This window comes from Eschscholzia californica, unplaced genomic scaffold (genome assembly GCF_041429995.1).
Source record: "Eschscholzia californica isolate CP2 unplaced genomic scaffold, dmEscCali1.0.p SCAF_3, whole genome shotgun sequence".
In the NCBI taxonomy this organism is placed as follows: Eukaryota; Viridiplantae; Streptophyta; class Magnoliopsida; order Ranunculales; family Papaveraceae; genus Eschscholzia; species Eschscholzia californica.
The window spans coordinates 10,813,241-10,826,152 of NW_028238420.1; the positions used below are offsets into that span (position 1 = coordinate 10,813,241).

The 12,912-nt window shown below is 35.0% G+C and overlaps 1 protein-coding gene across 1 annotated transcript; it reads left to right on the forward strand.

The window, feature by feature from the left end:
• Positions 1–942: 942 nt before the first annotated feature.
• Positions 943–10,398, forward strand: LOC147548353 (uncharacterized). The gene is made up of 12 exons (XM_086671826.1): positions 943–1,051; positions 1,142–1,199; positions 1,508–1,701; positions 2,012–2,065; positions 2,165–2,218; positions 2,299–2,352; positions 2,479–2,532; positions 2,646–2,699; positions 2,789–2,815; positions 2,918–3,010; positions 9,747–9,803; positions 9,884–10,398. Exons 1-12 carry the CDS (start codon positions 962–964, stop codon positions 10,001–10,003), a joined length of 909 nt encoding a protein of 302 aa, XP_086527952.1. The 5' UTR covers positions 943–961; the 3' UTR covers positions 10,004–10,398.
• Positions 10,399–12,912: the final 2,514 nt, after the last annotated feature.

The following is a 12,912-nucleotide window of genomic DNA, read 5'->3' on the forward strand; positions in this document are numbered from 1 at the left end:
GATTTATTATTGTAAGGTCGTGGTTCAGCTCCATTGGTAGCAATTTCACTTTTTTCTTTGTGTAAGTTGACCGTGTCTTTATTATCTTCACTACCATGTTTATTTTACAAGTATCATTTTGATACCTTAATAACTCAATCTAAATAGTTTGTAAATAGTAGCAAACTAGACCCAAGTCTGTTTATTTCTCCCTCTCTCCCCCTATATTAATCACTCTTTATTTCTCTCCTGCCTCTCAAGTCTCTTCTTCATCAAATCTCCCCCAATCACAAGTTGTTTCTAATCTAATTCTCCCTTTTTATCAAATGTCTCTATTCAAATCTTAATTTTGAATTGTGTTAGAAGCCAAAGTCTAATTCCAATTTTAGACATTGCAGGTGGAGAAGGTAAAAGTTTAATCTTTCCATTACCTTATCAAACACATACACATAGACATTCGCATACACATACATTTGATTATCCAATGAAAAAAAAAATTCTTCGTAAAAAAATCAATTTTCATATATAATTCTTTTCACTCAATGAAATAAAGCCTTACAGACGAATCCTTATATTAGGAGTTTTCTTATAATAATGTTTTGTTTATTTACGTGTAAATTTTTTACCTCTAAGTTTTTCATATGAAAGACCTCCAGTAATATCTGGCACTGGGCCCATAATTTATCAGTCACGACCCTGCTTCAGGTATCCCCGTATTGGCTTGGACTCGGGAGTCGGTGATGAATATGATACTTACAAGTTTTTTCCACGCTCTCCATGTTAATGACTTTTAGATGGTCAAAGAAAGGCCGCGTTTCGCCATATTAATTATTCCGCGAGTAATACTAAGAGTACTAACCTCATAAAAAATGCAAAAGGAGAAGACTAGACAGTTGTAAGTCTTCTCTTGATCCTTTTCATTCATGTATAGAAAGCCAATCAATTTCTGAGACATCTAATTTCTAGGACATTGAGAATTGTTATGATGGAGGGAAGACGATTACTCTATTGTCATATTCTGATTCTCATCAGTGCTTTGTTCATCTCAAACACCCATGTCACTCCAGACTTGGTAACATATTTACTTGATATAATCATGAGATTTTAATGATTCTATTCCTTCAACTTTTGTTTATTTTGGGATAACGGATTCAATTGACAGGCTAATCAAGAACAGCTTGAAGAGGGATCAATTTTACCTGAGAGAAAGGATGAAGCAGGTTGGTTGGTAAATTTTCTTTCATGTCTGTACAATAAGTTGGGAATAATTGACAGAGAGAGTGTGATTGTAGTTTTAGAAATAACAGAAATTTTAAAGAGAAATGTCCACATTCAGCCAAACTTTGAAAAGAATCTTCCCACGTCATTTCGGCAAAATTTTTGTCAATTTTATTTTGTGAACCTAACATTCCGTAATGAAAGCCTACCTCATTCCTACTTAAGTCTTGAGTAGGTCTAATTTTTTTTCTAACATGTTTTGATCATTTTCTTAAAATAATTTCTAACCTTAAAGTTGTATGCGTTTAAGGAAACTTGAGTCCTACCGATGAGTATGGGGTTAAAGCAATGAAGAGTAAGCATGAAGAAAAATATGGTGTATGTAGAGATGCAACAACAGATAACCCAATATGTAAGGCAGGATCTAGATCTTGCTCTGGCTCTAACGACCACGGAAAGGATCCAAAAGCACTTAAAAGAATTTCTAAAATAGTAAAACTTTTGGTGAGTACGTCCATTTGTCAAATATATTAAATGTGTATCTATTAAATTTGTGGTTATCCAGCTGGAATCAATAGACAACTGGTGGAGATGACCTAAACATTTTGTTCTTATTTAGTAATACTCTTTTCTTATATAGGGTTGTTGTCATGTGCCCTCTCAGTGTGAGGTTCTTTGAGCTAACACAAGACCTAACTCTAAATCACTCTTTTCTTATGTGGGACTATCTTCAGATTTTCTTGTGTTTATTTGTTATATATAAACTCACAAGTATTAACTTTTAAAAATCAATATTTGTGGGTTAATTTTGCAGAAAAAGATTGGGTTAGCAGTTTCAGCGGACTATCTTAAAGAATATTATGGCCCTGTGTGTTTCCCTGCTTTACATTTGACCTTCTGTCTTCCCATTAAGTAAGCAAATGGATTTCTTAAGCTCTTGGTTAATTAATGAGGATTTGTCTTGCAGAAGAAGGTTAAGGCATTGATTGCAATTCTTCTTGTTGATGAATTATTCTTCGAAGTGAGTCTCTAGCTTAAATTTGACTCGGTAGCTCTGGAGTATCTATCTCCAAAATTAATTTTTGTGGGTTTTTCTTGCAGAGCGAAATTTATGAAGCATTTGAATCTTTTCTTGTTAATCTACCTTTTCTCATGGTAAGTTTTCACGTTTCAAATTCTACCTTACACATATACCTCATACCGTGCGAAATGAATTATATATTTACTTGTCAGTCAATAGTATCTAACATCTAAAATTAACTTTTGGTAACTTTCTTTCAGAAAGAAATTTACGAAGAAAATAAACCTTATATTCTTAATCAATTGCCTCGCTATGTAAGTTTCTCTATTGTCTTTGAAGCTTATCTTTTCTATATTTTGGCCATATGGTTTTTTCTTGTCAGCCACCAATAAATATTTCCAAATTTAACTTTTCATATTTTATACAGAGTGAAAGTTACGAAGCATCTAAATCTTATATTATTAAGCAAGTGATCCTCTGCGTAAGTTTACCACTTCCAACTCGACCTTGTTTGCTTGTCAATCAACAATATCTAACCCTAAATTTAATTTCTTTCCCTTATTCTTGCAGAAGGAATTTTTGGAAGCAGTTAAACTTGTTAGTCCTCCTAACAAACTTCACCTATTCCAATTTGATTTTAGCTTTATTATATAGATTATAATCATTATTATTATTCTAAGTGGATTCTTTACATGTCAGTCATCGGTATCCTCCTCCAGAACCAGTTTTTTGTTGAAGAAACTTGTGGCATCATTAGGGATTCGTATTCATGTCAGGGAGTTTCACTTGTTGGTGAGTGTTCCTGCCTCATACGCACCTTCTATGTTTGTGAACCGAGAAAAATACTTATCAAAATATCATTATTGGCTAAAGAAAAATACTTATCTAATTATCATTTTTAGATATACTAGGGTATATCCCGTGCCCTAGGGCACACACTTGAGAGAGATATTAATTAGTTATTATTTTATTGAGAGAGAGAGAGATTTTAATTAGTTATTATTTTTTTGTTTATTTTCTCTTGAATTAGTTATTATTTTATTGAGAGAGAGAGAGAGATTTTTATTCCTTTTTTTAACCCTTGAAATTTATTATGTTTCTTTTTTTCTTACATTAGAATTTTTATTTCTAAGAAGGAAAAAGATTATTGTTTTTTAAATAGGTAATTTTATTTCTACGAAAGACTATATGTTAAATTTTGAGAAGGGCTTCTAGACAATATCCTTTATTAAAAAAGGATGTTTGTCCCAGTCATCGTTTTTCGTTCTGTTTTATTATATAGATATATATATAGGATTAATTTCTGACACAGCGAAAAATAGTACAGTATAACAAAAACTAGGATAACAACCAAAGTTTTAGAACTAATAAAATTTATGAAGTACAAAAAGAAATTACAAAATTGTACGAAAAGGATTTTATATCAACCGTTGGGTGTAATCTTATCAAACTCCCAACAAAAAATGGACAACCAGATTTATTATAATAGATTAAGATATTATAATTGTATATCAACAGAAAGTTTTATTTTTTAACTATTTTTTCTCTATTATATTTAAGAGTGTCATGTTTATCAATTAGAGTTACTTTAGAGATCTCCTTAATTAGAGACATAAATCTTTAGAGTGTCTCTATTTTGCTACACTTAGAGTATCTCCAATGCAACACTCAAGAAAACCTCTAGAAATCCTAGGTGTCAAGTGTAAAAAATGGGTCTCTAAATTGTCTTTTTCCTACTTGGCCACCTAGAGATACTTTATTAAAAACATTCTCCAATGCAACAATCAAGAAAAACTCTAAAACTTATATTTTTAATATAAAACTAATTGAATTGCTTATGTGACACTGAAAGATCCTCAAGAGGGCAGTCTAATTTAGAGTGTGTTCTCTAGGAACTCTAAAATAACTACCGCCATCTTATTTTATAGATCCAAGTTTACTTTTTCATTGGAGATGGTTTTTACGTTTGAGTGTTGCATTGAAGATGTAAATTTGTACATATGATGCATGTAATACGTTTAAAAGTGTTATTTAAAGGTAATTTCTAGTGATAATAATACATTTTTAACTATGCATTTCACATTTATATGAATTTTGATCAAACCAAAAGTTTTAAACATGAATCATATATCAACCAATATCAATCGACAATCAAATAACTAAGCATGAATCAACAAACAATCGACAATTAGACGTCAACTAATTAACTAAATTTGAACATTTAAGATTCATAAGAAATTAATAATCATTGTTCTTAAATCACAACCATCAATCGACAAACGAACATCACCTTATCAATCCAAAAAAAAAATACATAAATTTCTTTCACTTACTAAACCAAAATATGATTAACACACTAAGCTAGCCTTCTACGAAGAAAAAAGTTTCCAACAAAGTGTACCCTCCCCTTCGCTAAAATGACTAAGGGAAAAAGTGAAGTGGTGAAAGACAAAAAAGATGACAGAAAAATATAGTATAGAATCTATAGATGAGTGCCAAAATGACAATTGGTAACTGCTAAGGCTTGGGGCGTTACATAAGCTTTGATTTGATTTTCTTACGAACCAGATGACAATCAATTTCGATGTGTTTGGTACTTTCATGAAATACCGGATCGTCAGTGATATATAAGGCAACCTTGTTGTCACAGTGCATAGGCATTAAGTAATTCCAAAATCACTTAAGAGAGACTTAAGCCATTGCAACTCACAAGTTAAAGTGGCCAAGGATCGATATTTGGCCTCCATAGAAGGGCGGACAATAGTATGTTGCTTCTTCGATTTCCAAGATAATCGACTATTACTGTGACGCCCTAAGCCTTGGCAGTTACCAATAACGTCCCCACTTTAACCACCTCATATATGTACGTGGTTTTGTTCCTGACGAAGGCTCCACGAGCCCCATAAAAGGTCTCGGCACTTACTAAGCTTGAGCGTACACCTATATGCTATAGCCCAGGCTCTGGACACTATCACGAGCGATGTTGGACTATCACAATCCTCCACCCTCAGTGAAGAGACATCATCGACTCTGATACCACTTGTGATGCCCAAGCCTTAGCAGTTACCAATATTGTCCCCACTTTAACCACCTCACATAGGGGCGGGGCTTTGTTATCAGGGAAGGCTCCACGAGCCCCCAAAAAGACCTCGACACTTACGAAGCTTGAGTTCACCTACAGCCCAGACACCGGACACTCTCGCGAGCGATGTGAGACTATCACAATAAACCCAACGTGGTAAAATATCCAGTAGTAGAGCGTCGGGTCAAACGACAATCAACCCAGTCAGAATCACTGTAACCCGAAATCAACAAGGAACTGACTGCAGAGAGAAAAAGTCCTTTGCCGATAGAACCTTTGAGGTACCAAAGGACACAATGGGCGACAATGAGATGAATGTTAGTTGGGTGTTGCAGAAATTGACTAATATTATTGACTGCATAACAGATGTCAAGACGAGTAACTGTCAAGTAAAGAAGACGACCAATGAGTCTACGATAAGAAGACGGATCATCAAACAGAGTACCATTAAAACTGGCTAAGCGAGATTTTTCTTCCATTGGAAAAGGGGACACACGGGAAGCCGTGAGTCCTGAATCTTTTAAAATATCAAGTATGTATTTTCATTGACATAAGAAAATACCTTGAGAAGTTCGAGAAACTTCAATTTCGAGAAGGTACTGAAAACGACCGGGGTCTTTCAGGAGAAGGTTCGGGCGCGAAATGATTTTGAAGAGGAAATGGCTTGAGAATTATTCCTATGATGATTGTAGATGAATTACCCTGGTTCACGATAAGAAAAGTAGAGGCATGAGTGCCTCCAACAAGAAGAGTGGTTAACTGGGCCTAGTAGGAAGGTCCAGTACTGTCCGCAAGGGACAAGGAGTCGTGCGGGTGTTGCGTCAACGAAGGAACGCCCAGATCCGATGTGGGGCTGGGAGGCATAGATGTGGAAGGGCGCTCCCGTGAAGGAACAACCGGGGGAGAGGGTAGGTGTAGACAATAATAAAAGACCCATCGTTCGTGAAGGGAGATGAAGGGTGGAACAACAGAAGGAAAGGAAAAGGGTCGTTCGTGGGAAAGACGTTCTTATGAAAGGTAACAAGCCATGAAGTGGAGATTTTTTCTTGAAAGGATCGAAAATGCGGTACCCTTTTTGGCCTTGTGGGTAACCCACGAAAATGCCTGGAATAGTACGAGAGTCGACCTTAGTCTTGATGTCAGTATTATGAGTGAAACAACGACAACTAAAAACCCGCAGATGATCGAGTTTAGGTGGAGAGCCGAAAACTTGGTGGGGTTTCCATGTAAGAAAAGAAGTGGGAAGTTTCTTAATTAAATAAACGACAGCAATGACACATTCTCCCCAAAAGGAGAGTGGCAAATTAGCTTAAACATGGAGTGCACGAGCCACATCAAGTATATGGCGTTGTTTCTTTTCAACTACCCGTTTTGTTGAGGGGGTGTATGTGCAGCTTCTTTGATAAAGAATTCCATGCTCTTGGAACCAATGTTGGAGTTTAGTGGACATAAAATTAACACCATTTTCAGATTTAAAGGTTTGTAATTGAGAAAAAAACAGGGATCCTTTGGCCGAATTAACAGAAGAGATTCTGTGGTGAAAATGATTCGTTGTGTAATTGAAAAAGTTTGACATAACTCTTTTAGTGTTTGATTTAGAGTGCATGAAAAAAAATCTAAGTACAACTGGAATAACATCAACCACAATTAAGAAAAATCTGCTTCCAGAAATGGAAGGAATGGAGAAAGATCCCCATAAGTCGGCATGAACCAATTCAAAGGAATAAGAAGAATTCGAAGTCCTACGGGAAAAGGTAAACGAGACTGTTTAGACAAAGGGGAAATAAAACACATAATTCTATACAATAAATTAGACGTAATACAAGGAAATTCATCTAAAATTATTTGAAAAACGAGCTAAAGAAAGATGACGTAAAAGCCAATGTCAAAGTTACTAGAATCACTAGAAACTGAAATAGAACAAATCCTACGCTTTGTGCGTAGAAAGTAAAGACCATCAAATTGATCACCAAATCCAATTGTCCGGGTCTTCGTTTGGTCCTAAAAGACACAAGAGGAAGATTTAAAATTAACTTCACAGGAAAGCAACTTGGTAATTTGAGAAATAAATATAAATTGAATTTCAAAGTGGGGATGTGTAAAAGATCTATTAAGATTAAATCCTTAGAGAAGGAAACATAGCCAATGTGAAACACCCGACATTTCGAGTCGGTAAACAAACAAAATAATTAAAAGGGGCAAGAACATAACTAAAAAAAGGAGGTAAGAGTGGAGCAAATGTGTTTTGCTGCCCCTGAATCAATAACCCACGGAGTAGAGTAACACACCAGTTAGATTAATTGGAGGATCGGTGGGGGTGCCCAGAGCCACCGAATGCTCAAATCTTTAGTGTGTTCCACGCTGTTGGAGGTGCCCATAGTGGCCCGCTACTGGTCCAGTAAGTTATTTAAGAAGTTATATTGCTCAGGGTTAATGTAGTGGCTAAAGGCACCACTGGATTATTACTCCCTCTGTCCCAAATTAAGAGTCCACTATTCCTTTTTTGGATGTCCCAAATTAAGAGTCCCATTCCTTTTTTATCACATAAAATCCCTTACTTTTCCATAAATACCCTTTCTTATATGTTTCCAATATGTGGTGCATTAATTAAGCTAATTAAGACATTTGATTATTTCCAATACAAAAATTTGTTTTCCAATGAACAAATCCATTCTTTTTAGATTAACCAAGTGAGAAATTAATATGGTTACATGTATTTCTAGAATAAAAATTGTAATCTTTGAATTAGTTCAAGAAAAACTATCAAATAAATAAGGGTAAACATGGAAGAAGAGAAAATGTGAAAATAAGTTGGATTCCCAATATGGGACTCTTAATTTGGGACGGAGGGAGTATTTACGACGGAGGCAGCTAACGAATCTGGTCAGTTTCTTGGTGGATATTTGTGTAGTTTGTGGCAGGAGGATTGTGATGTCAATGAACGCGATAATGATCACAGTAGGGTTGGGCTCTCTTTGGGCGCGTTTTTCCGGTGCGTTCAGGTTAGTCTGACCGAAAGGGGTCATACCGAGAGATGGTGAGGGCAGCAGCCTCGGTTCTTTGAAAAGTTTCATGGATGATGGTTTCTTGTGTCTCTTTTTGTTTGATGAGACTGTGAATCTTCACCAAAGACGGAAAATGGTCTACTAATAATATTTGCCTACGAATAGCCGAAAAACGATCATGGAGTCCTTGAAGGAATTCTACAACACGATCTTGATTGAAACGATCGAGGAAAGACTTACCTTGAGTACATAAGCAAGGATCAATCACCATAAGGGACTGAAGTTCGTCCTGAAGAGCTTTGAGTTTGGTGAAGTAAGTAGAAACGTCTAAGCCGTCTTGTTTTAGAGAGGAGATGGCACGCTTAAGTTGAAAAATTGTAGGTGCATTAGTTTGATGAAAGCGTTCATAAAGACTATGTCATACATCAGCCGCAAATTCATCATAAAGGATAGATTTTTCGGATATCTTGGGGAGCGGATTTGACTATCCAACTCGCAACTAAATCATTGCAACGTCCTTAAGCCTGCAAGTCTGAAGGAGATGATGGTTTGGGAATGGTCCCATCAACAAAACAAAACTTATCTTTGGCTCATAAACGCATCTTCATCCCACGAGACCAACATGCATAGCTATCTCCGCTTAATAGTTGCTAATTAAGATAGTAGTTGGTGAGTCCGACTGATGGACATTAAAGACAAGGGTTGAAGCAGTTATTGATTGTGTGAAATTTTCAGAAGTGTGATCGAAAGAAGAAGTCATGTGTAGACATAGAGAAAAAAATCATTAAAATAAAGAACCTTGCTCTTATACCATTAGAATTATATGACACAAGAGTTGGATCGAAAGAATGATGGATCGAGAGAGAGAGATATGCGTGAGCAACAGAGGGAAGAAGTTCTTGATAAAATAATCTCTCTTATAATATTAAACTCAATGTACATCACTATTTATTCAAGTAGGATTTGAATCTACAGAAACTTATACAATCTATACAAAGTTTATCTAATAATAACTAGGGTAAACCCTAAACTAACCGACCGGGTCGGTGTGACCCAGTCAGGTCGGGTAGACCATCACCCATAATACTATTTATGTCATTTGCCCTTTTAAAAAGAAACAAAAATATCTGTACCGTACACATACTAAAAATTGTCTCCTTTAAAAATAGTCATACAAATTGATTTTACATTCCCTCTTTTATTTTATGGTTAGCTCGGTCTAACATAAAATTTGGCTCTGCCCTTCATTTGATAACATCAATAATACTATAAAGAGTATTGTGTTGATAATGTTTCTCTCGTTAGTTATTATGTTTGCAATTTTTTTTCGTTTGGTATATAACTTTGCATCCCCTAGTCCAAATCCTGGATCAGCCACTGCTTGTGTGTGACCAATATCTATCTACCTCTTAAGTTAAATTTATTGGATTTATCTTTGCAGAGAATTTCTATAAAAGCAATTGAACGCATTAATACTCTCCAAGAATTTCTCTTATGGGTGAGTTTCCCTACCTCAACTTTTAACCTTCTAGCTAGACCCCTTTGTTATTACACTAACTAGATTACTTTTTACCTCAGCTTGAAGAATACATCTCCGTGCTTGACGGGTACCTACCAGAGTCCAAATTAGTTTTATCCAACTATACCAAGGCTTTTATGTTTATAGTTTTCCTATGTTTTGGGTTGATAAGAGGCTGACTATATGGGCTGACAGTTTCTTTATGGGAGGCGTTCTTAAATATTCCTAGTTTTCCTATGTTTTGTAACTTTTTTTTTTTTTGATGAACTATGTTTTGTAACTTATGAATTAAGATATGAGATGGCATGAGGTGCAAACTTGGTTGAGTCATTAAATGGCATGATGTGCCTAAAAGCAGAGGAGATGAAAAGCATGAGGTGCCAAGAGCAATACACATTATCCTCTTAGTGCTCCAAGTTGGTGGTTCCCATCTTTGCTATAAATACATCTCTGGTGTTTCAAGTATAAAGATGAGAAATTTCAACAAAAAAAAAAAAAGTATAAAGATGAGAAATGTTTAAAGGTTACTTAAAAAATCTATGAGATAATAAAGTATTAGAGAATAAATTCTTTACATTTACTATTTCAATTTTCTCTCCTTTGTGTACAATCATAATACTTTATCAGCACGATAGTTTCTACAAGCGGGTAAAGAGATTCAGTGATAGACAAGGGGTTGTTTTGGAGGCTATCTGAATAGCAAAGTAAGTTGTGTTATTAATTTTCATATGTCAAATCTAACCAATATCAAATTTGCAGTTTTCTCAAGAAGACTATCGAAAGTTCACGTCTCTTGTAATATCATGAGTCCAAATAAAGGAAGAATAAATTAATAAGGTTTTGTTTGTAGTACTTTTATCTAATTTATTATATATTTTTCTCACATGCACTTTAATTAGTTAGTATTATAATAACAATTCCTAACATTTGATCAAATTACGTGGTCGTTGTAAAAATTACGGTAAAAATACTAAAGACGGTGGTAACCGTTCTGGGAGAGGTGTGATGGTGGTAACTATCACAGTAGAAATAATAGAGGTGGTGACTACCACCCCGGGGATCATACGTGGCAATGATCATCAATTAAATACCAGAGATGGTGGTTACCACTCTCGGGGGTCGTGGCAACGATCACCACTTAAATACCGGAGGTGGTGGCTACCACTTCGATGGTCGTGACAACGATCATGAATTAAATATCAGAGATAATGGCTACCACGTGGTTGTGGTAACAATCAAAATTGGAATAACATAAATGACGACTACCACTCTGGTAGGCGTGGTCTTGGTTACGACTGTGACCGACACAAAAATTACAATAACTCGAGTACTAGACCTCATAAATATAGTCGATGAGATAATGCAAAAGAGGAAATAAATGAACCACCTAAAATGCGAAATAAGTCAATAAGTCATGTTATAGATGTGGTATGATAGGTCATTGACAAATGACTTGTAAAACTGCAAAACATCTGGTAGATCTTCACCCAGCGTCATTAAAGAAATAACGACCAATACAGATTGAACCAGATGCAGATAGGTGGCCCCTCCTATAACACTAGATTGGATGTGTCTGATTATCTAGTTGATGAGGTGGAAATAGATCATACTGAATCAAAGACTGAGTTATTTTCCGTTGATTACAGCAGTAATCCTGAAATTTCAAAGGACTGTTTCCTAGAAGATGACGAGATATATACGGTGGCCACTTTAATCATGTATCTGTCGAAGAATTTGACAAATTATATGATGATGATTTTTACAAAGTGTTTGGTCAAATTTGATTTTCCCCAAAATACTGTTATATTTGTACATATTGTTTTGTTTTCTTAAATAATGTAATATTATCATGTTCGTATAATAAAAATATGTTATAGATATCTTATGTCTTATCTTTGTGCACACAAGGTATTGATTACACAAATACAATATCAAAAGATGATGAGGATATATGTGTAATTGTTAGTGGAACTACTAACTCTATCTTTCGAAATAATAAGTATTTTGAGACGTTGAGGTTATACAAGGCTAATGCGATAACAATCGCTGATTCATCTAGTCTCATTGAGGTCTCTGGTAGAGCTACTACAATATAACCACATGGTACAAAAATAACCATTGACGACGCATTGTTTTCAACTAAGTCTTTGAAAAATTTATTAAGTTTTAGAAATATTCGTCAAAATGGTTATCACATTGAGATTAGAGATGAAAATAATGAAGAATATTTATATATTACGTCTAATGCTTCTGGCGAGAAGCATGATCTAGAGAGACTGTCGACACTCTCTTCTGGATGGTATCTTGTAAAGATAAAAACATTTGAATCTTATATTGTCGTAAACCAGAAGATTTACGAACCTAGTGTGGTGACACTTTGGCATGAACGTTTGGGACATCCTGGATTTATCTTGATGAGTAGAATAATCCAAAATTCTCAAGGACACCCATTAAAGTACTAGAAGTTTCTGATAAGTAAGGAGTTTACTTATAAATCCTGTTCTCTAGGTAAATAGATTTAAAAACCATCTTCTACAAAATTTCATATAGAAACTCCTAATTTTTTGAAAGGATTCAAAGAGATATTTGTGGTCATATTCACCCATCAAGTGGACCATTTAGATATTTTATAGTATTAATTGATGCATCTACCGTATGGTCTCATGTTAATCTTTTATCTACTCGTAATAATGCATTTGCACGGGTACCTGCTCAAATTATTAGATTACGTGCTCATTTTCCAGATTTTCCTATTAAAATGATACGTCTTGATGAGACAAGTGAATTTACATCAAAGATTTTTTATGCTTATTGTCAGTCAGTTGGTATTGATGTTGAACATCTTGTAGCTTATGTTCATACCCAGAATGGTCTAGTATAATCATTCAAAAAACATCTACAACTAATTGCACGACCAATGTTGATAAAAACTAAGTTGTCTGTTTTGGCATGAGGATCTGCAATGTTACATGTGTTGGAAAAAATGAGTCGAGTCGACGCAGCAGAATACAAAATTTTCTCCCTTTGTGTTAGTTACAAGGATAATATAGAAGAATAGTGGGAACAATAAACAAAGAACTGAAAGTAA

What these genes read in the sequence shown, in the direction of transcription:
- LOC147548353 (XM_086671826.1), top strand. Translation starts at nt 962, where the DNA reads ATGATGGAGGGAAGACGATTACTCTATTGTCATATTCTGATTCTCATC. An exon ending in CCCATGTCACTCCAGACTTG is followed by an intron (nt 1,052 to 1,141) that starts GTAACATATTTA and finishes TTCAATTGACAG; the next exon opens with GCTAATCAAGAACAGCTTGA. An exon ending in TCCAAGAATTTCTCTTATGG is followed by an intron (nt 9,804 to 9,883) that starts GTGAGTTTCCCT and finishes TTTTTACCTCAG; the next exon opens with CTTGAAGAATACATCTCCGT.